Source organism: Dasypus novemcinctus, chromosome 19 (assembly GCF_030445035.2).
Source record: "Dasypus novemcinctus isolate mDasNov1 chromosome 19, mDasNov1.1.hap2, whole genome shotgun sequence".
NCBI classification, from domain to species: Eukaryota; Metazoa; Chordata; class Mammalia; order Cingulata; family Dasypodidae; genus Dasypus; species Dasypus novemcinctus.
In genome coordinates, this window is record NC_080691.1 from 28,624,496 (window position 1) to 28,648,457 (window position 23,962).

General features: G+C 42.8%; 1 protein-coding gene across 1 annotated transcript in view; it reads left to right on the plus strand.

Annotated features, from left to right (window-relative positions):
- The window catches only part of SUDS3 (SDS3 homolog, SIN3A corepressor complex component), a 40,642-nt gene extending 31,281 nt beyond the window's left edge, over positions 1-9,361 (plus strand). The window contains exons 11-12 of the mRNA XM_004464687.4: positions 758-842; positions 6,078-9,361. Coding sequence (XP_004464744.2) covers positions 758-842; positions 6,078-6,176 — 184 coding nt within the window. The 3' untranslated portion in view covers positions 6,177-9,361. The remainder of the gene's footprint in view (positions 1-757; positions 843-6,077) is intronic.
- The last annotated feature ends 14,601 nt before the right edge of the window (positions 9,362-23,962 follow it).

Below are 23,962 nucleotides of genomic sequence, written 5' to 3' on the forward strand. Positions count from 1 at the left end.
AAAGTTTGTGTTCTTGACTCAACTGGGGCTGGCCCAAGCTAGAGCTGCCAGCAGCGGCTCGGCTAATGTTTCCAACTCTTGTAGTCCAGCAGCTGCTCCTGCATCCTGTGGCAGCTGTCTGCGTCCCATTTGGGCTTTGGCCCTGGCTCCCTCACTTTCATCCCTGGCCTTGTCCCTGAACTTCCAGAAGCTAGAGGTGGCCCTATACTACAAGGCCAAGAGAATAGGTGCAGAGGCTGAGAGTATCTGTCTTGTGTCCTCCATTCAGAGATGTTTTCCTGGCTGTTGAGGCCCAGTTAGATACCCTTTGGTATATGTTATGACCCTCCAAACTTTATTTAATTACCACTTGGCAGTTGGGATTATGTAATGTTCTTCACCCCTACTGCATTTGATGGTCTGTGACGGCCGGGACCTTGTGGCCTTGTTTACCCTCTATCCCCAACATGCAGCATAGTAGGTGGTACTTACTTTGGCCGTTCTGCCTTCCTTTCCTGTTTGAACAAATGGAAAATGAACAATATGACAGTTGTTTAAGTGTACCTGTTTGTTTTCTCCAGTCAGCCCTCTTCTGTATTTTGGGTGAGGCAGGAGGTGGAAAAATAGGTTTTACTTGAAACATTTTAACTTAAAAATGAAACCTCCTGAAGTCCAGACTCCTCAAGTATAAATTAAGACTCCTTTGCTGTATTTTTTTGTTGTGGGGTTGGGTTTTTCTTTTTTCTTTCTTTCCTTCATTTGTGCTTTGTTTTTACAGGTACCACAAGAGCCAAGCCATCTATCTGGAATCGAAGGACAACCAGAAACTCAGCTGTGTGATCAGCTCTGTTGGAGCCAATGAGGTAGGGACCACATGCCCTCACTCTCTAAGAAAGGAAAGTTTGCAAGGTATTTAAAATAGGACAAACCTGAATGAAAGTTCTACCAAGAAAGCACAAAGGAATCATGCCTTATGTATGGGTTAGAGTTTAAAGTTAGCATTTTCAGTCAGAAGTCACACATAATCAAAACTGCTGTCTTAGTTTGCCACAGGGCTGCTGGTACAATGTACCAGAAATGTGTTGGCTTTCATAAAGGGGATTTCTGTTGGGTAAAAGTTGACGCTTCCAAGGCTGTGAAATGTCCAAATCAGTACACCATCAGAGATGCTTTCTCACCAAAGTGACCTACTGGTGATGCTGGAATCCTGCCATCTGGTGTTCAAGCATATGGCAGGGCTCATCTCCTCAGCCTTGAGCTGCTCCTTGGGCTCAGCCCCTCAGGATCCTTTTGCTGTGACTCATGCTCAGCTTGTTCCAGACTCCAGACCCTCTTGCAGACTCTTGGGGCTTCTCTGTCTCTCTCTCTCTGTATGTCTATGTTTATTTAAGACCCAGCAAGAGGGCAGAGACTCAGCCTAAAGCACTGAGTCACGCCTCAATGATGTAGTCCAATCCAAAGCAATCTAGGGGGCAGGTGTAGCACAGTGGTTGAGTGCCTGCTTCCCATGTATGAGGTCCTGGGCACTATCTGGTACCTCCTGGAAAAAAACACAATATACAATTTAAACAAGTGATCTAAAGTAGATGTAATGCAATCAAAGGGTACCACACCACAGAAGAGATTAGTTTAAGAACATGATCTTTTGGGATTCAAAAAAGAAAGGGAAGCAGATGTGACTCAAGCAGTTGGGTGCCTGCATACCACATGGGAGGTCACGGATTTGGTTCCTGGGCCTCCTAAAGAGGACAAGCAAGACGGTGATCTGACGTGATGAGTTGGTGCGTTGACCTGATGTGACAAGATGAGACAATGAGGAAATACAATGAAAGAAACCACAAGCAGGGAGCAGAGGTGGCTCAAGCAATTGGGCACCTCCCACATGGGAGGTCCCAGGTTCAGTTCCTGGTGCATCCTGAAAAAAAGAAGATAAGCAGAGACAGAGAATACACAACAAGCAGATAGAGCAGACAGCACAAAAAACGAAGGAAGGGGAGAGAAATCTTTTTTAAAAAGAACTTAAAATGGTCACAATCACCCTTGAAAATTCCTTACATCAGTTGACTATATACATATGTATTTGTGTCCTTGTGGTATTTGTGAGCCACTAGACTAGACTAAAGGAAAGAATGAAAGGCAAGTCCCTATAATGTCTGTGCATTGTGCATTCAAATCCTGCTTTTTTTTTTTTTTAGGCGGTACTGGGGATTGATCCCAGAAAATGTACATGGGAAGCAGGTGCTCAGCCACTTGGAGCCATATTTGCTCCCCAAATCCTGCTTTTTTTTTAAAAAATATTTATCATCCCCCCACCCCCTGCAAATTTTTTGCGGTTGCTGTGTGCTCTGTGTCTGCTCATCTTCTCTTTAGAAGACATGGGAACTGAATCTGGGATCTCCCATGTGGGAGAGAGGCACTCATTCACCTGAGCCACCTCTCTCCCTGGTTTGTTTTGCCTCTCATTGTCTTTCCTGTTTGTGTCTCTTTATTGCATCATCTTGCCGTGTCAGCTTGTTGTGCCTGCCTGTTGCACCAGCTTGCCTTCCCTAGAAGGCACTGAGAACTGAACCCAAGACCTCCCATGTGGTAGGCGGAAGACCATTCGCTTGAGCCACACCTGCTTCTCCCTGCTTTTTTTTTTTAAGATTTTTTTAATAGACTTTTTTTTACTTAATTAAAAAATTTTTTTAAATTTATCCCCGCCCTTGCAGCTTGCTTGCTTTCTGCTCTCTGTGTCCATTTGCTGTGTGTTCTTTTGTGTTTGCTTGTCTCCCTTTGTTGCATTATCTTGATGTGCCACCTCTCTGTGGTGCACGCATGTGGGCGAGACTGCCTTCACAAGGAGGCCCTGGGACATGAACCCAATCGATTGAGCCACAGCCGCTTCCCTCCCTGCTTCCTTTTAAGGTATCCATCTCCTGAGGTTGGAGCTGGTCTATGGAGCATACTCCACCTTTGTTTTGTTATTTTCTGTAACATTCATTTGTACTAATAGATTTCTTTCTTGCTGTGGGGATTAAATGAGGCCCGTGAAAGTAACTAGCACAGGGTCTGGTATGTATTAATTGCTCAGTAAATGGGTACTGGCTTTGAATTCCAGTCTTGTCAGACCCAGACACTACTCCTTGCTTGCTATTGTTCCAATCTGGTATGTCCTGCTGTGTTTTTTGTTTTTTTTTTTTTTTAAGACTTATTTATTTATTTATTCTCTCCCTTGCAACTCGTTGCTTTTCTTTTTGCAGTCTCTTCTCTGTGTCCATTCGCAGGGTGTTTTTTTCTTTATTAGCTTGGCCTGCACGAGGAGGCCCCGGGACGCAAACCCAGGGCCTCTCGTATGGTAGACAGGAGCCCAACTGACTGAGCCACAGCCGCTTCCCCCTGCTGTGTTTTTGAACAACAAACTACCAGGCTCTGTGCTTAGGTTTGGTCTCTGCGAGTCATCCCCGTAGGAGGGGTTTGGTTCTAAAGTCAGCTCAGTGGGGTTATGCTCAAGGCTGATGTGACTCCCTGGGAGTTCTGTCTGGCACTTGATTAGGAAGATGTCAGCAATGGGCAACTTGTGTTGTTAGTTTAAAAAGTTTAAGACTTTTAATGGCTGGATGCACTTGATCTTTTATCAGTCTGCTAATGTCTGCAAAGAAATTGATTTTTATGTGTCTACCTTCTGTAACTTTTTTGTGCCAGTGAACAGTAACTCTAATAAAACTGGATTATGAAATAAGTTAAGCTTCTATTCTCCCAGCTTCCTGAATTGAAAATGCCCTCAAATGTGACTAGTTCGCAAAATGATTGTTTACTTAGAAGTTAGGGGAGAACCTTCCGAATAAATGGTCTTCTCTGGAACTCGGTGTCTATGTGAGTCACCTCAAGCCAAGTAAAACCAGAAATCTAACAGAGACCTGTGACCCTCAGCCAAAGGGCCTTGCTACGTCATGGTAGAGAGTTTGTGCCTGGCCATGTAGGGTGCTCTGCAAAGCACACATGGCCTCCCAGTACTTTAAAGCCAACCCAGAACCAGCTTATTATTCTCCCTTTCAACACTTGAAGATGTTTCAGGAAAATAGAAATGCAAGTTGGATTTTTTTCTTTCTGCTGAAGATTGTCACTTTTTGACATAATAGCATGTCAGAGAGGTCTGACAAGGAACCAGTGACACTGCGACATGTTTCCTGGAGGAAGAAGCCTCACCGTAACAGAGGCATGCAAGTCTTGTAATGGGGAAACATTTCTCATTTCTGGGAAGTGTTCCAGGTCATTTTCAGATCAAATTCTAAGTGACACTGGAGCCGTTTGGCCTTTGAGTCTGGGTAGGTTTGGTGGGTTGCTCTTAGCGTGTTAGTGACTACCTGATTTGGCCTTCATTGGGATCAGGTTTTAGTTTAAAATGGTTCTAAGAGATCTGTGACTCAGCTTCATATGAGATCTTTAACTTAAAATTTTTTAAACCAGTGTATTTGATTTTAAGGTCTTTATTGCTAAATAATCATATTAAAGAAGTTGAGATGAAAAACTAAAAGAACAAAAAAAGTTGAGATGACACTGAGAATAAGTATTTTAGAATGTGAAAACTGAGTGGGGAGGAAGGAAATACATTTTTTAAATTGTACTTGTCTATATGGGTGAGGTGCAGACCTTTTAAAAAAATGCCTATGTCTCCATTGAATTGCATGTCGAAGAGCAACAGGGTAAGAAAAAGAGAAAGGGCTAGTTGAGATGAGAAGAGCCAAGAGGCTTTGATGTCAAGTGCCAGGCTTCACGTCTGGAAAGGTGACTCATCCTTGCTTAGCTTTGGTCTCTTGTCTATGAAATGGGGATGATGCTAGTCCTTCATAGGTTGTTCTGAGCATGAAAATGCAAAGCTTGATTTGCACAGTGCCTGGCACACACTGAGAGCTCAGTAGGCTCTCGCTCAGGGGTGGCCGGCCTCTCATGAGCAGCTCCTTCCCGTCCATACTGTAGAGATGCCACTTCCAGAGTGCGCTTGTCAGCAAGAGCTTGTTTTCAAGTCTACAGAAGAACACTTCTGCTCTGTAAAATGCGAGAAATCTGATATCATCTGTGGGAGAATCATATGGTGAGAAGGGAAGGATTGTCTTACACTATTAACTTTCTCATGATGCATATTGGGCCTTAGCTTAATCATGGGCATCCTTTTGTTTTTTTTTTTTTTTTCTTTTTTCTTTTGGGGATTGAGTTATGTCTCCTACAATGGGTATGTTCAGGTCCCAACCCCTGGGCCTATGGGTGTGAACCCATTTGTAAGAAGGGCCTTTGAAAATGTCAAACGTTAAGGTGTGCCCAAACTAGGTGAGGGTGGGTCTTGATCCAATGGGGCTGAAGTCCTGATAAACCAAGGAAATTGTACACAGAGAAACCACAGGGAGCAGCCAGAAGCTGGAAGAGGACCCCAGAAGAGAATGGTGAAGGTGCTGCCGTGTGCATTGCCATGCGATGGAAAAGCCAAGGAACCCCAAAGATTGCCAGCCAACCAGAAGATACTCGGGAGGAAGCCAGCCTTCCAGCCTCTGAAACTGTCGCCAATAAATTCCTGTTGTTACGCCAACCCATTGTATGGTATTTGCATTAGCAACCAATACCAGAACCTTAGTTTTAACAACCATTAGCCTTAATTTTCAGAAAAGCAGAGTACTGAAAGGTTAGAGTATGAATTTCCCTTGAGGCAAGGAAAATATTTCCAAATTTGACTGGAAATTTATGTTCATGAATATATGTATCCTGAATGTTGATAACCCTGTAATCAACCCAAATCAGAGAGTCCTTAAGATCAAAGCAAAAATAGAACCCAAGATTGTTTGTGCTTTCTTTCCGTTTTCTTACTCAGAGATATAAGGTAGATAACTCTGGGGGAAATTAGTCCAAGGGCTCCTGCCTGCTCTCTGCACCTTAGGATGGCCAAAGGGGTTGGAGAAACTTGTGAAGGCTTCTCAAGTTGAGATGGCCCATTCAAGAAGAGGTTGCCAGTTTTCTGCCCACACCCAATACAGTCAAATATTTTGATGCCCTGGAAGATTTGCTCCTCAAGTATTTCTTAGCCTCTCTCACCTTGTTCTCTTTCCTTTTCTCTGTCTCCCATGCAGATCTGGGTGAGAAAAACAAGTGACAGCACAAAGATGAGGATCTACTTGGGCCAGCTTCAGCGTGGACTCTTTGTGATCCGCCGGCGGTCAGCGGCTTGATTGTATATAGCATTCTTCCCTTGACCCTTTTTCTGGAGTGGTTTTTATTTTTTGTTTTGTTTTCTTAATAGAAAATTTTTTAATTTACTGGGAATAGCTCCTTGGCCTTGGAAAATGGAGAACTCTGTTGTGGATCCTGCAAGGCACTTTGGTGGCTGGCTCCTTCCATCTTTGTGTCAATCTTGCACGCCTGGACTTCTTCTGGACATCAGTCGGCACAGGACTGGGAATATTGGAGGTTGACTTACTTTCCTTTCATTTCTTTATTTTTTGCCTAGACTTTACTTTTTTTTAAAAAAAAACAAAAACAAAACACAACCTCTTTTGAGTTTGAAGGGACAGGATAACTCTTTTTAATTATCTTTAGGTCTTTCTACTGTGAAGAAGAGCAGGAAGGGATACACTCTACAATGCATTTTCATGTTTTGAATCTGATTAATGGATCATGCAGCTTTCCCTTGTCGAGCCCAATTCACAGTTTTCCCAGAAGCTTGGGGCAGAGGTCCTAGCAGAAGGAGATTAATTCTCCCGGCTCTCAGCCTTTGTGGAGAAATAAATGCCTTGTGTAACACATCTGGCATATGCCATCCATTCCACTGACTGAACAACAGGAAAATTTGCCGGGAGACTACACTGAAGTAAATGGGGTTGAGAGGGGGGAAATTTCATATTCATAATGTGCTGAAACTACCATATTTTACATATTATTTAATGTAGGTAGTTTATTTAAACACATTTGTTCTAGCTCAAGCTGTAACAAGAAGTGGTCATTTCAGAAGTTTTAATTTATATTTCATTTCTCTCCCCTGTTGCCAAGTAAGTGAAGTAGCACCTGCCAAGTGCTGGTTGTGTGGGTTACCTGTTGTAGGTGGAGGGGTGAGATTGATAGTGCAATAATCAGTGAGCTCTAGACTCTCATGCATGGTTCACATTTCACTCTCGTTGCTGATGCTGTTATTGCACATTGGCCATTCCAGATCCATGGGGCTTTCTGTCAAGCACTCGCCTCATGGCCTCCCATGAGATCTGGTGCAGGTTGAAGAGGAGGAAAGCTGCTCTGCTGTGGCTGTCACTAAACTGTGACACTTTCTTGTGAGTCTGCACTTCCTGTCTCATCCACATAGTTGGAGAAATGATTCATTGGGTGATGGGGTTTTCTACTCTCCAGTGGCTATCTTGCAATGTTTAAAGAATATGGTATTAGTGCAGTTGCTAGCATCTCTGGGCAGTCAGTAGACCTTACACATCCTAGGAAATCTTTGTAATTATCTTGGTCTCAAGCGATTCTCCTGTATTGTCTCTTGATGTACATATCCCAAACTCAGTTGGGAAACTGTGAGGACAAGTAAATCACCTTAAGTCCTGGCTTCAACAGAGACGTTGCTGATGCAGAGTTAAGGCTTGTACAGATATATTTTTATTTATAATCCATTTTTTCCTTTTTTTCTTTTTTTTCCTGACATTGGAGTCTTATTTAGAAAACAGGATAAATGATGATATTTACTATAGTGAACCAAGTCCAGGATAAACTGGGACTTTACTTTTTGTTTCATGATGCCTTTGCTATAAAGGAGGACTTCTCTTGCTTGATTCATCACTGTGGTGTGTGGCATATCCCATAATATCACGTAGCTGTTGGTTTTTAGGTAGCAACCTGTGGTGGAAATTTATTTAGATATGTCTTGTTATCGAGGGTGTTCTTAGTTTTTGTTTTGCTTTTTATAATGGCCATCCTTCTTGTCCTCCTCAACAGGATACCAAAGCTAGTTTTTATTGGAAAGGGTTATATTGATACTTACTGGGAGTTCAGCGTCTAAGTAGCAACAAGTTGCCTTTTTTCTTGCCTTGTCTGATGTCACCTTTGTGCTTTGTGACTATTTATTTGAAGACCAGGGTCTGGGCATTTTTGCCATCTCTTCTGTACCTTTGAGGGTGTTTGAGGCCATACTTAGACATGGTCTGTGCCCCACCACTGCCTTCTCCTGCTCCTCAGTGTCCTCACAACTCTTAATATCTCACTTTAATCATGATACAGTGAAAATGTGGAAAAATGTGAAGGAGGCTTGAGACAGAATAAATGATAGTCCTTATCCCAGAAGATTTAATTTTATATTTTGTCTGGAGATGAAAAATCAGCAGTTCAACCATACGTTCAGGCCCTTCTGCTGAGCAGGGCCAGAGGAAGCCCTCTTGGCAGTAGATGGAGACACTTTTGTGATGGACAAAAGTTAACTAATGTGGGGGAAACTTTTTGAGATGCCATGGAATAAGAAGAAGAAATTGACTTTTAGCCATTTCTGTTTCCTCAGTTCTTTATCTCTCATTAAGACCTCAGGCTACCACCAGATTATTTCCCAGATTCAAACCGTTTCCTGAAGTTGTACTTTGAAAAAGGTTGGTCCAGACAATTCTGATCAAGAACCTGTCTGTGTTTTGTTAAGATGCATTTGCCTCGAGTATCATATACAGCGTTTGCTCTGGACATATTCCAGTATTTATTTCACCACTGACTAGGGGTTTTGGTGCCTCCCGCTCAGTTCCCCTCCCCCTAAGCCAGTGTCCTTCTGAACAATTTCCAGGCAGATTCCTGTAGCCATACCAAAGCCAGGATGTTTTCATTCATTTGGATACGAGTATTTATGAAGACTACCTAACTTAACATTTTTTCTTTTTAAACTTCTGACTGGGGCCAGTGTAAGATCACAGAGGCTGATCTGCAAATGAAGCTACACATGTATTTGTGTGCAAGACTGTGTTCAGGACTGGGGGACTTTTCTAAGAGAAATACAGTGGGGGTTGATTGTATTTTTTACCTAATTCTGGGGGGGGGGGGGGAATCCTATTTCTTACAATATTTTTGTTTTATATTATTTCCTTTTAGCCTTCAATTTTTACTAATTTCCTCCTGATTAAAAAATTTGGCTTTTATGTGGGAATTGGAAATCTTAATACTTAATGTTAAACCAATGTTCAAAGAGTTCAAACCACTTTAATACCAGAACATGGTTTTAAAAAAAAAAAATTGCAGCCATTTTAAGTAGCTGGTTGACTTTTTTATATGCCATCATTAAATGGTACCATTCAGTGTTCTGAGAGGTGAAGGGAAAATGTAAAACGTATAGGGTTTTTTTGTTTTGTCTTGTTTTTTTTTTTTTTTAAATAATAAACTTTGAGAGAGAAAACAAGCATTTAGTGTTTGTTGTATCCACTGACTTGCTAAATTATTGAACACTTATTTGAAGTTTTCCACTTGGGGACTGTGCGGAGAGGAAGTTAGGGAAAAGGAAGGGATATACCAGACATTTGCTCCTCTAGTTGTTGATTTATTGGTGAGGAGCGAGACAGAGGATAATGTTGGGAAGACCGACACTCAGTTTTGTAAAGAGCACTCTGGGGAAGTCGATTGTATGAATGCACTAAATACAGTGTACTCTTTCCTTTACTTGTTGGCGATGATAAAGGAATCTAATTAAAAATTGAGCAAATGAAATTGACCTTAGATGGAAAAACCTTACAGCACAACTGAGGAGCATATTACTCATTTGATACTCTAGAACAGTGCTTCCCAAGTTTACCAAAAAATAATACTCATACAGCTCTTGGGGGTAAACTGGTGGATGAGCTGCTTGTGCCAAAGGTGGCTAATCTGGCATGTTGGTAACCCTTTTGTGGTCCACCCATTGGTAAGGGCTGATTTATACTTCAGATAATGGGTAGGGACAATAACTACTTAAAAACTGCTTTTAAAAAAAGAGGAGTTGAAGCAGAAAAACCATGCAGAAAATAGAGAATTCCCATCTACCTCTCACCACTAATTTTTTTACTATAAACATTTTCCTTTAGTGTGGTACCTGTTACAATTGATAAAATGATATTATACTATAACCTGTTATCCATTGTTTACATTAGGGTTCACTCTTTGTACATTTCCATCGTTATGTATATATATATATTTTTTAATTCTGGTAACATATAAACTAGAATTTCCCATTTTTAACCACTTTCAAGTATACAATTCAGCGGTGGTAATCACATTTACAATATTGTGCTACCATCACCACTATCCATTACCAAAATTTTTCCATCTGAAAATTGTTTTTGAAGCATAAAATTCATCCAGAAACATGCACAGGTCTTAATTGAAGAAATTGTATCTTTTTTTAAACAAATGAACACCTTCATGTAACTAGCATCTAGATCAAGAAACAGTGTTATCAGCACATGCAAAGCCCCTTGGGCTTCCTTCCAGTTACTCTTCCAAAGGCTAACCTCTAGCTTGACTAGTTTTCCCTATTTTAATCACCTTGACCTGGAAACTCTTGCGCTGCAGGGTCCTTCCATAGCAGGTACCCGGGTAGCCTAGGGATTGACTCAGCCATGCCAGGCTGCCAAAGAATGTGGCTACTTGGGAGGGGAAAATAAAACCAGATTCAGGTCAACTCTCACCCTTGCATTTGTGACCAAGGCAAAGGGCACTTGCCCTTGATGTTAATACCTGACATTTCTTGAATACTTTGTATGTGCCATCACTATATTAACCCTTCATGGGAGGCATATTTTTGTTGGATCCTCACAATAGCCTACGAAAGGGAACTAATACTCCCAGTTTTGGGTTGAGGGGAAAAGCTCAGCAAATTTAGTAGGATCATTCCAAGACTTGGTTCTTCTGTGCAGCCCAGAGCGCAGCACTCCGCCTAGCACATAGTATTGCTAGCTGTCAAATCATGTCAGCTTAAAACGATGTTGATAGGCCACCTGGTTACTAATAGCTCACGTCCCAGGTGCTGTTTACTTGGGTTTCTCATTTAATCCTCATGACAACCCTGTGGGAAATAGATTATCACCATTTTGCAGACAAGGAAACTGAGGCTCCTTTAGTCATAGGAAGCGGTTCAGTAACTCCCTCAAGGTCACACAGTAAGTGGCAGAGTCAGCACCTAAATCCAGATCTTTGCGATTCCAAAGCTAGGTTTCCTACCCACTCTCCGTGGCAGTCCTTTTCCCTGCTCCCCAAAATTATACTTATATTTCCACCTTTCTCCTTCAAGCTTCCCGGGGAGTGTGCTTTTGTCTGCGTTGAACTCTTAGGCACGGAGCAAATGTTAGAGGTGAAAGCACTATTATTTGCTAGGACCCTTTCCCCTGCTAGATAACTCTGGGTTTCCCCCTTCGCAATATAGTTGAGAGAGTTACAGTTACTAGCGAAGAAGTTGCTTTCCTTTTAAACTGCGTGGGTATAATAGTTCCAGGACAAAAGGTACCATTTCAAATGTAAACAGTAATTGGCCTTCATGGACCCTGTCTTATCTAAGAAGCAACAAACAGCCTTTGAAGGAAAACATGTATCTATATTTTTCCAGATCACTTTCCTTCTAACTGCCTTTCTCTATTTAGGAAGTGAGTGGGAGGGACAGGAGCGTTTGAACTGGTTACTAAAAATGCTGGTGGAGCTAGACATCCTACATCTTGATGCTGTCTGGATGTTGGGGGACCTTTTCATGCCATGTGTTCCCACTGCTGCAAGCAGTGTGGACGAACACACCGGTTCTGTGTCACCTGCTCCAAACCTGCCTGCCTGGTTATGGACAGCTGAACAACCAGACCTGGGGGTGCAGTCTTCAGGCAGTGACTGTCCTGAATCCGACTTCTGGTCTCTCTCACTTGTGTCAGAGATACCCCCAAGCTCTATTCTTGGTAAAGAACGCTAAGCACCTTTCCTACTTTTAACAGGAAGGCACTAATTTGAATGAATAGTTTCCCATTTCTAGAACACAGAACCATTTCACTCTCTTTGGACTAATGCCATGGTGGGAAATATATTAGCTTTAGGAACTTCAGTGTTTACTGGAATGGAATGTTTTTGTGAATAACTATGATTATTAAGACAAAAAGATAGATATGTTTAGGAGGCTCCCTAGGGGACTGAAGTAGATAAGATACAGGCAGCATAGGTCCTGGATGCTTAATCCTTTTACCCATTTTCTCTCTTCTGTGTTTGCCAAATTCCCTGAGAGACAGATCTGTCAAACAACAAAATTCACTTTACTGACATGGGAAGACCCATAACCAGAATCTTAAAGACTCTGTCCTATTTTTCAGAAGTTGGAACTCAGCAGTGTGTTCTGTTTTCTCCTTGGGCTTATGCTTAAATCTGTTGGCATCACCTCTCTATAGCTAAAGTAAACTGTACCCCAGAACTAGCTAAGAAAGCAGTTCCCCAGGTCCTGGGAATCAGCAGTGCCAATAGTGAGCTGAGGGTAGGAGTACAGGGGCCAAAGGTTGACAGTCCCCTGCGGACAATCAGCAGTCGCTTGTTCCACCATAGATTCCTTTGGTTAACATTTGAGCATTTTCTGAGAGGCAGCGTGGCCAAGCGGCTAAGAGCAAAGGCTTTGGAATCAGGATTTGAATCTGACTTTGCTGCTTGTCATCCCAATACAGACATGTTCTTGGTCTTGATCCGCATTCCTGTGGGTGGGAACACATGGTAAATAGGATCTCTTCAAGACTTGTTTTTTAGTTAAGGTGCCCGGCTGAATGAAGCTGGGCCTTAATCAGGATCACTGGAGTCCTTTACAAGCAGAAGAAATTCAGACACAGGAGAGAAAGCCATGGGCGGAGCTGGAAGCCGGCAGGGATCTGGAAGAACAAGGAGAGGACATTGCATGTGCATCGCGCTATGATGGGAAAGCCAAGGAGAACTCAAGGATTGCCAGACCGCCAGAATGCTACTGATCCTGGGAGGAAGCAGCCCTTCCAGCCCCGGAAACCATGAGCCAGTCATTTCCTGTTAAGCCACCCCGTTGTGTGGTATTTGTCAGAGCAGCTGGGCAAATAAGACCCTACTTAACTAGCTCTGTGACCTCCAGCAACTTAATCTCTCTGAAACTCAGTTTTATCTCTTGAGCAATAGTATCTCCCTTGGTGTGGACCATTGACCATGAGGTGCAGCGGTGCTCAGAGATGTATTCACCAAATGCAATGAATGTCTCATGATGATGGAGGAGGTTGTGGTTATGGGTGGAGGAGTGGGGTGAGGGGGGTGGGGGGTGTATGGGGACCTCATATTTTTTAAATGTAACATTAAAAAAATAAAGAGAAAAAAGGAAAAAAAAGATAATAGTAATCAACACGGTGCTGATTATGTGCTAAGCATTTTACACATATTAACTCATTTAGTCCTCACAACAAGCCTATGAGGTAGTTTTTTTTTTTTTGTTTTTTTTGTTTTTTTTTGAGGTACTGGGCCTGGGGATTGAGCCCAGGATCTGATATGTAGGAGGCCAGCACTCAATCACTGAGCTACACCAGCTTCCCTGGTATTAATACTATTTTAATCCTCATTTTGTAGTTGAGGAACTTGAGACAGAGAGGTTAAGTAACTAGTCCAAGGTCACATAGCTCGTAAATGGCTCGGAGCCTAGGTGGTTGTATTAGTCAAGGTTCTCTAGGGAAAGAGAATCAACAAGAGATATCTGTCAATAGTATGAGATTTTATGAGTCTCATGCAGCTGTGGGGATGCACAAGTCCAGGTTCCTCAGGCAGGCTGCAACCAGGAGCTGCAATGAAAGTCCAATGAAGGTCCTTCATGAGTTCTGGGAGATGTTGGCTCTCCAAAGACGAGCTGGGAAATTCTCTCTCAATGCTGGAATCACTTCCCCTTTAAAGGCATTCAACTGATTGGGTTAAGTGTCACTCATTGCTGATAGCGATCTCCCTGATTGATGTCATTGTAATCAGCTATCTGAGATTTACCACTGTAGTAAAGTCACTGGCGACTATTACAGTTAGCCCAGTGCTTGCTTGACCAAACAGCTGGGCACACCTGGCTGAGTTGACACAATAGCCTAACCATCACAGTGTTCTCTCCAGAGTTCCTGCTCCCATTCACCAAGCTGTGCTGTGAGGTATATGAAGCACAGGGCTGGCTACAGTGAATGCCCAATTTATGAAGTGTCCCTACCAGCTGCTGCCAACTGTGTACTTCCTATCCTGAGATAGTAGTTTGCGTGCCAAATCCTAAGAGGTTAACCAGACAGATTTAGGAAACTGGTTTAGCACCAACATACTATGAAGGAAAGCTGCTGCCTCTACTACCTCCTGCTAGTTGTCGCCCATCCTGGTTTTCCTTACCAGTGACTTCTGTGCAGTAAGACTCTGACTCATCCCTGGAGACCATGCTAAGCATCAACCTCTGCAAATGGGTAGCGACTGCCCTGTGTGCTGGGTTGAGAAGGATTCTGAGGCTCAAGTCCAGAGAGAGTGGAAAGGAGCAGCCCAATCGATTTGCTTTGTCTACCATGGGCAGGAAAACTCATGTTTTTGCCATCCCTGATGGTCTTTTGTTTTTGTTTTTTAGATTCATTTTATTTATCCTACCTCCCCGCCTCATTTGCAGTTGCCATCTGCTCTCTGAGTCCATTTGCTGTGTGCACTCTGTGTCTGCTGGTCTTCTCTTTAGGAGGCACCAGGAAGCAAACCCAGAACCTCCCATATGGGAGAGAGGTGCTCAATTACCTGAGCCACGTCAGCAACCTGGTTTTTTGTGTCATTGTCTTCCTTCTTTGTGTCTCTTTTGTTGTGTCATCTTGATGTGTCAGCTCACTGCGCCTGCCTGCTGCTCCCACTTGCTTTCTCTAGGAGGCCCCAGGAACTGAATCCAGGACCTCCCATGTGGTAGGCGGAAACCCAATCACTTGAGCCACATCCATTTCCCAATCTCTGATTGTTTGGCCCCTTCGTTTTGAAGATGAAAACTAAGGCCCAGAGATGTTTAATGACTTGTCCAAGATCATATGGCTAGTTAAGGGCTGTGCCATGGCTAGAACATGGTTGGGCTCAAACATTTCCATACCCACTTGTGCCAGGCTCTGTGCTGGAAAACGTCGAGGATGACCTGCTTGATGACCTGACTCATTAGTTGTCTCGGTATCTTCTTTGCCTCTATGCCTGCCATGGAGGCGATGGGGGTCCTGGCTTCATAATGCTGGCTCAGACACTTACTATCTCTGTATGCCTCAGAGTTAGGGTCTTCTCACCCTCGTATGCCTGGGGCTTTCCCTGTTATATCACAGAAAGTCCTGTGACCCAGGATCTCCCTTAGATCTGGGCAAACTAGGGCAGCTGTGTGACCCTTCTTAGTCTCCTCCTCTGTAAAATGGATGTATGCTGTGATCAGCTCACAATAGGTCTGCACAAAGGGAAGGCGGTGTATAACTTAAATAAAAGGACAGAGAGAGACACACAAGAGAGGAGGTAAAGATGGGACCACGGGACTCACAGCTTTTGAAAATGAAAGTCTCAACCCTAGTTTCCACATTGTATTTATTTGGAAACTAATGAGCAGCTGTTTGCTATCAGAACTGCAACATCATCTACAATAACAGGAAGCAACTGCAACATTTACAATAATAGGAAGCAACTGCTACATTTACAATAACAGGAAGCAATTGCAACATCATCTACAACAACAGGAAGCAACAAATAGGTAAGTCAGTTTTCCGCAACAGGTATGAGAATTGCCTCTTTCCCATAGGGCTGATTGAGGCTTAAATGATTTATTAGGGTTAAAGCACTTAGAAATGTTTTCCGGGCATAGGAAGCCCTCAACCAATGTTATTTGTTTACTGTTGTTAATATGTTTGTTATATATGGAGGAAAGAGTCCCCATCACAGAATGAGTCCTTGGAGAACTTCACTCTCATCCCAAACAAGGAGAACCTTGCCATGATCATCTTGGTCATCTGTAGCCATTGTTTGTGATGTAAATAGCAAATAATCCTGGGCTTGAGGAATGAGATAGTCATTGCACGCCATTTGAATGACAGTTATTGAGCATCTATTCCATGCTATGTAGTGTCCTAGGCTTTTTGGGGAATTCAGAGATATTAAAAGGCACAGTTCCTCCACTCTGGGACCAGTGGGGATTGGCAGTCATGGATGCCAGTAATTCTAGTTCAGTGTAGAAGGAGCTACAATCAAGGCATGAAAAGTGAGGCTGGAATGTGGGAGATAGAGAAATAAGAGCAGCTAATATTTATTGAGCAGGTGGTTAACTGTTTCATGTGTATTATCTCATTATTTATCATAACCCCGTGAGGTTATTATGTATCTGTACTCTACAGACTAGGAAACTGGGGTTTAGAGAGGTTAAGTTACTTGCTGCCAAGTTTACCCAATCACTAAGTTGAATGCCCAGGATTCCCAAGGAAATCTTGTTGACCCAGGAACTTGAGACAGAGAGGTTAAGTAACTTGTCCAAGGTCACAAGCATTTTATTGGTTTTACATATGAGTGAGTTTATGAATACTTTCAGGAGCCCACAAGAATGCTACTGACATTCTTAAAAAAATAGCTTTATTAAGATATAATTCACTTACCATACAATTTGGCCTTTTAAAGTGTACAGTTCAGTGGTTTTTAGTATATTCACAGATATGTGCAATCATGACCACAGTCAACTTTAGAACATTTTCACCCCATCAAAAAGAAACCTTGTACCTTGTCAGTTATCACTCCCCATCACCCAGCCCCTCATTTTTCCACCCTGCCCTCCACTAATAAAATCAACATTCTTATTAACCACTCATGCTTTACGGTTTCTTCTGGGAGAAAATAAAATTTGAGCTTGGCCTGATAGCCACGCAGGCCTTGCACAGTGTGTGTGGCCAGGAATGGAAATTCTGCACAGAGGAGGGAGAGTCTAGGGCATGTTTAAAAAGTCAGATGAGAATGTGTGGCCTGGGTCCTTCCTCCAGTGTCAGTTTGGAGGAGCAAGCTTTGAACTTTGAGCTAATTTTGCTTACCAGCACAGTCTCTTTTTGTCCACCAGACCTCTGGCTCACCTTCCTTTTCCATTCTGCCCTACTCCTTTCTTCTCCCCTTCCCTGGCTCAACCCCACCTTGTTTGCCCCTCCTTCCCCTTTCATATTGTCAGTGCAGTGGCTTGTGGCCGTGAAGTCTTACAGTGAAGCTTTCCAATTTCACACTTACATGCTCCTGAAAGTATTCGTAAACTAACTCGTATGTAAAACCAATAAAGGGCAGCAGCATACATTCCTGTTAGACAGTAGTTTTGTTTGACTCCCTTTCTTCTACTTAGGTCACATCTCTTCCCTCAACCATGGTGCTGTGACCTTACCAGAAGTGGAAGTTTACAGCAATCCAAGCGTGGCGAAACTCTCTAAGAATATTAGAAATAGTGATGGTTGAGAGTTTGGATTTCTTGAGCACCTCCTATGTGCCTGCTTGAGTGCTAAGTCCTTTTCATATGTTACCATATTTAATGCCCTTGACAACCACATGAGGTGAGTTTTCATTATCCCCGTTTCACAGATGAGAAAATTGAGGCTTGGAGTGAGGAGTGCTCGCCTCTACAGCATGTCCCTACATCTCCTTCCCACATTAGCTTTCCCCATCCTGACATAGACTGCCAAAGCTTAAAGAACACTGAGGTGTCCTCTGAGCCAACTCCCTCCATTTTCACCTCTGGAAACAGACTCTGAGAAGGGAAAGAATTTGCCTAATGTCTCACAGCTGATTAACACTAGAGCAGGTGCTAGAATCCAGGTCTCTCTGCTCTTGATTGGAATCAATGATCAGAGAAAAACCCCAGTCTTTAGATTGAAGGGCGTGAGCTTGAGACTTGGATTTGAATTTCAGCTGTGCTACTTACTAGCAGTGTGATTATTATTATTTTTTAAGATTTATTTCTCTCCCCTTCCATGCCCTCCCCCCAAGTTGTCTGCTCTCTGTGTCCATTCGCTGTGTATTCTTCATGTCTGCCTGTATTCTGGTCAGTAGCACCGGGAATCTGTGTCTTTTTGTTGCATATATCCAGGGTACATAAAAATGTTTGGATATTTTCATAGTGGAAACAATTAAACAATTAAAAACAACAACTGAGGGAGTGCTGAGTTGCTAGCCAGGGGAGTTCTATCACAGTCCCTAAAGGAACAGCAACAATCCCCCAAGTGCAACGGCAGAGACCAAAGCGGAATGGGGGTCCAACAGTGAGCCCCTGATGCTAGTGACTGTGCTTGTGAGCCTGTGCACCTGAAATAAGAGCGAGGCCTAGAGCAGCAGTGTGCCTAAGAGTTACCTCCTGAGAGCCTCCATGTTGCTCAAATGTGGCCAGTCTCGAAGCCAAACTCAGCATGTAAATTCGTTGCCTTCCCCCCAGCATGGGACATGACTCCTGGGGATGAGCCTCCTTGGCACTGAGGGATTACTACCAAGTACCACCTGGTGATGTAACTAGAAAATGACCTTGAATAAAAGGTTCAACTCGGACCAGCAGAATATCTCCGTCTACATATAATAACAGGAGTTAAAAATGCTTTTTGACCTAAATCAAGGGGAAAATGGAAAGGACAAATGAGTTTGTATGGTTATGAATCTCTAAAAAAGAGCCAGAAGGTTATCAGAGGGGTTGCCCTTATGCACATCTGAGCAGAGTCCCAGAGACAGATAAAGTAGATACAACCCCAGGTATTGGCTCTCCTGAGGGCTACAGAGACCCACAGGTTCTATGGACATGGCAGATGGAGTTCAGTGTCATGTCAGTTGGCCCTTCTTTGGAGTTGGTGTTTCTGTGTGATGGAGCTGGTCTCAGTGTGATCTCTTTTCACAAGCCTTTCCTGTTACTTTACCAGAATTGTAGTTGGTGCTGGGGTTTAATATATACCTAGGGGATCTGAATCTCTGGACTGACCATATGATAGCCAGGCCCTAAGCCTCAACAGACTTCAGCTCCTACACTCTGGTTTATTGGACTTACCCCACTCTGCTAACATGGAGTTGAAGAATGTCAACCACCTCACCATGGAGCCAAGAGTGCCTACAACTGAAAGCAGGAGGATTGCATCCAGCATCCATGTGGAATCTAAGCCCCCTCTTGACATAGATATGGAATGGACACAACCAATCCAAGGTCTGCAGGATGGAGGAATAGAATATGGATTAGAGTGGACTTACTGATATTCTATTCATGAATTATTGTGGTAAGTAATCGATGAAAATGTGGCATTGGTATGGAGAAAGTGGCCATGGTGGCTGCTGGGTGTGAGGAATGGGAGGAAAAGATGAGCTGTGGAGGCATTTTTGGGACTTGGAGTTGTCCTGGGTGGTGCTGCAGGGACAATTACCAGACATTGTAGGTCCTTCCATGGCCCACTGGATGGAACGTGGGAGAGTGTGGGCTATGATGTGGACCATTGACCATGAGGTACAGTGATGCTCAGAGATGTATTCACCAAATGCAATGAATGTCTCATGATGATGGAGGAGAATGTTGCTATGGGGGGTGTAGTGGGGTGAGGGGGGTTGGGGGTATATGGGGACCTTATATTTTTTTAATGTAATATTAATAAAATGAATAAAGAGAAAAAAAAAAATAGAAGGCAGGGGCTGGGTTTTTTCTTGGAATCCCAGGGACTGGTATACTGTAGGTGCCCATTAATGCTTGTTGAATGAATGAATGGTTGGCCACTGCCTTGTCACTTCTCATTGCAGCATATTCATTTATTTAAAATAGCAAAGTAATAGATATGCAGTTTAACGTCAAGTGGTTCTGCAAAGTTGGCCACAAAATATTGTTGTCCCCTTCTCCACGCTCCCCCATAAGCAACCAATTTCACCTCGTTTTTAGCTGATTATTTTGGTATTTAGTTTCTGTCTCTAAATAATCTATTTATTAATAATGCTACATTTTTCTTTCCCAGGCATTGTCTACTAACTTCCCATGGTGGAAAATCATCCCCCTTTCTCCCAATATAGTTATTTCCTAATTTAGATTGTTAATATTCAGGGTGTACATTATTATGACTATACAAACGCTAGTCACAGCCCAGCCACATTGTATGATTGTTTTTTCTTTCTTTTACAGCTTTACCACCACCAGGAGTTAATAATTACCTTGGATTCTTTAATTTTGAGTTTTTTGGCTTTTAAAAATATATACTTATTACTAATTCAATCTCAGCTCTTCACCAAGTGTCTGAATTCCTTCTAAGACATTCAGATGCATCAAATAGTCCATCAGTTTCATCGCCCCAAAAAGCCTCCTCCCTGAGGACCCCTGACTTGCAGCCTGCACTGATTGCACCCCTGGCCTACCGCACAGCCGCCACTCTGGGGTTTCCCTTGACCACCATGCTGGTGTTTGGATCTCCCATTTCCTTTTCTCTTGTCTCCTTTTTTTTTGCTTAGGTTTATCACCCCGTTTTGGTGGAGCACATCTTCCAGTAACTCCCTGATCAAAAATATCATGATCAAAAATATCTTCATTGTCTTCTCACTTTGATAGAATAGCTGGTATGGATATATATATGTATTTTTTACTGTTTAAATTCTTTTAATTAAATGACATGTTAAATTACACAGATCAGTGCAATTTAAAAGCATGTTTGTGATTTATATATTGTAGTTTAATGCTTTTTATATTTTACATGGTTAATTGTGGTAACACACAGATAACTATGTACCATAGAATTTACCATTCTAACCATTTTTAAGTGTATGATTCAGTGGCATTAGTTAAATTTACAATGTTGTGCTGCCACACAACAGTATCCTGTTCTGGAGTTCCTTTTTCTGGAGATTCTTTGTTTTATCCTCTCTAGAAGAGAACCCCCAGTCTTTTGACAAGGTGGGATCTTGACATCACCAGGCTGCATGGTATAGGGAAGTTACCTGGTACTGCTGCTTCATGATTTTCAGTATTCTTTGCTGTCAGCCTAAGATGCAGTTGTTTTATGTATACTCCAGGTTTGAGATTTGGTTGTGTCTTCTTCAGTTTTCTCCATTCTGGTAGGTTTGAGCCTTTAAAAAGCTTTACTGTTGTTTTAGTGGAATTTTATGGGAGGAAGAAAAGCAGACACATATTTAATCAACCCTCTTTACCTCCATCTTTTTTTTTTCCTTTTCACGGAATCCTTTTTTTAAATTTTTAAATATTTTTATTAAACTGTCTTTTTTTTTTTTTTTAAAGATACGTAGATCACGAAAAATGTTACATTAAAAAATATAAGAGGGAAATGGACATGGCTCAACTGATAGAGCATCCATCTACCATATGGCGGGCCCAGGGTTTGATCCCCAGGGCCTCCTGACCCATGTGGTGAGCTGGCCCACGCACAGTGCTGATGTACACAAGGAGTGCCGTGTCACTCAGGGGCGCCCCCACATAGGGGTGCCCCACATAAAAGGAGTGTGCCCCACAAGGAGAGCTGCCCCACATGAAAAAAGTGCAGCCCACCCAGGAGTGGCACTGCATACATGGAGAGCTGAAGCAGCAAGATGATGCAACAAAAAAGAGATGCAGTTTCCCAGTGCTGCCAGATAATGCAAGTGGACGCAGAAGAACACACAGCGAATAGACAGAGAGCAGACAACAGGGGAGAAGGGAAGGGAAATAAAAATAAATCTTAAAAAAATATATATATATAAGAGGTTCCCCCATACCCCATCCCCCCACTCTTCCCACATCAACAACCTCTTTCATCACTGTGGCACATTCATTGCATTTGGTGAATACATTTTGGAGCACTGCTGCACCACATGGATTATAGTTTACATTGTAGAGGTGGAGTGGACATCACCATCCCAGGGTCCACAGGATGGAGGAATAAAATATGGATTAGAGTGAACTTACTGGCATTCTACTATGGAACTATTGTGTCTAGTAATGGAAGAAACTGTAGCATTGAGGTGGAGAAAGTGGCCACAGTAGATGCTGAGGGCAGGGAGAGGGAAGAAGAAAGGTGATGTGGGGGCATTTTTGGGACTTGGAGGTGTCCTAAATGATATTGCAGAGATAGATGCTGGACATTATATATCCTGTCATAACCCACTGAATGGACTGGGGGAGGGTGTAGATTACAGCGTAAACTGTAATCCTGCATTGCAGCAGTGCTCCCAAATTTTAATGCCTTGCCTGCCACTACCTCTCTCTGGAAATGTCCATGACTCACTCAACTCCTTGCTCATCCAGGCAATGAAAGGGACATAGGCTACCCCCAGTCACTGAGGTTCTGAGGTCACAGACTATGAGTAACTGCAGTGGGAACATTGGGAGGTCAGTTCCAAATAATCAATACATCTATACTTATTGGAAAACTGCTGATTTGTACCTGAAGAGATGTCAGAGAACTTTAACTGCAAGACTTGACTTCAGAGCTGAGTGTCAAGTTTTTAAAGGAGGAATTTACATCCACGCACCATGAAGGACTGAATATGTGTATACAACACAATGCCTGTAGGTTCATATGCATATATGTACACATCTCAAAAATGAGCCTGCTACCAAATAAAACTCACCTCTGCACTGTGGGTGAATTGAGAAGCATGAAAAATGTTTAGCCTAAAGTATGTTTAAATATTCATAACTTCTTCAAAGCAAAGCTGTTGGGAAGACTAAGCCACCTGCAACACAGCTGTGATAGTACAGTGAGGCGTCCTGAAAAATCAGAGTCTCCTGCTGGGCTGGGAAGAACCTTCAGAGGTGACCTAGTCCAGCTGTCTGCTGCCCACTGTGAAAAAACTATTTGGGGTAAGTCATGTTCATTAATTAATGAGATCAGATTAATATTTAGAGAATGTTGTATGATCTTGCCAGCATAAAGGTCATTATATTTTGGATTATGCAACTTATTTGGGGGCAACAACTTTCATTTATTTACTATCTAGCCTTCCACATGTGATATGGTTTTAGGGGTGGCAGTTATGTGTCACACTCACCACTATTCTCCTCCTTTTCCCCCATGGCAGACATTGCTAATCAATCACATCCCTCCAGTTCTCTCTAGGCCCACATCTGTGGTCTCAGACTACTTTTCTATACAGTGCCCCAGGCAGCCATTAGCAATTCATTAAAGCAGGGAGGGAGGGGCACACCAGATGAAACATGTAAGCTTTTGTTTAGATCTCAGTTGATCGTGCCCTGTTCGCATTTCTTCACCCAGAACTGATCTAGGCATGAATCCAGAACAAACTAGGATAAAATTATACTTTTATGGCCTGAAATAACTTTAGCCTTTTTTTAAAAACGATTTATTTGTTTTATTTCTCTTCCCTTCCCCCCCCCAACCCAGTTGTCTGCTCTTTGTGTCCATTTGCTGTATGTTCTTCTGTGTCCGCTTGCATTCTTGTCAGTGGCACTAGGAATCTGTGTCTCTTTTGGTTGTGTCATCTTGCTGCAGCAGCTCTCAGTGTGTGCAGCAGCACTCCTGGGCAGGCTACACTTTTTTTGTGTGGGGTGGCTCTCCTTGAGGGGCGCACTCCTTGCATGTGGAGCTCCCGTATGCGGGGGACACCCCTGCATGGCATGGTACTCCTTGGGTACATCAGCCCTGTGCATGAACCAGCTCACTACACGGGCCAGGAGACCCTCCCTATGGTAGGCAGATGCTCTGTCAGTTGAGCCAAATCCACTTCCCTTTAGCATTTTGTTTTGAGCATCCCACACCTCATGGCTATCTTGAGTTTTGATTTAAACCCTAATGGTTTAAGTGCTTGTGCAATTGATTTCTTTTTTTTTTTTCAAAGATTTATTTTTTTATTTATTTCTATTCCCATTCCCCCTCCCCCTCCAGCTGTCTGCTCTCTGTGTACATTCACTGTGTATTCTTCTGCAACGGCTTCTATCTTTATCAGCAGCACTGGGAATCTGTGTTTCTTTTTGTTGCATCATCTTGTTGTGTCAGCTCTCCATATATGTGGTGCCATTCTTGTGCAGGCTGTGCTTTCTTTCGCGCTGGGTGGCTCTCCTTATGGGGTGCACTCCTTG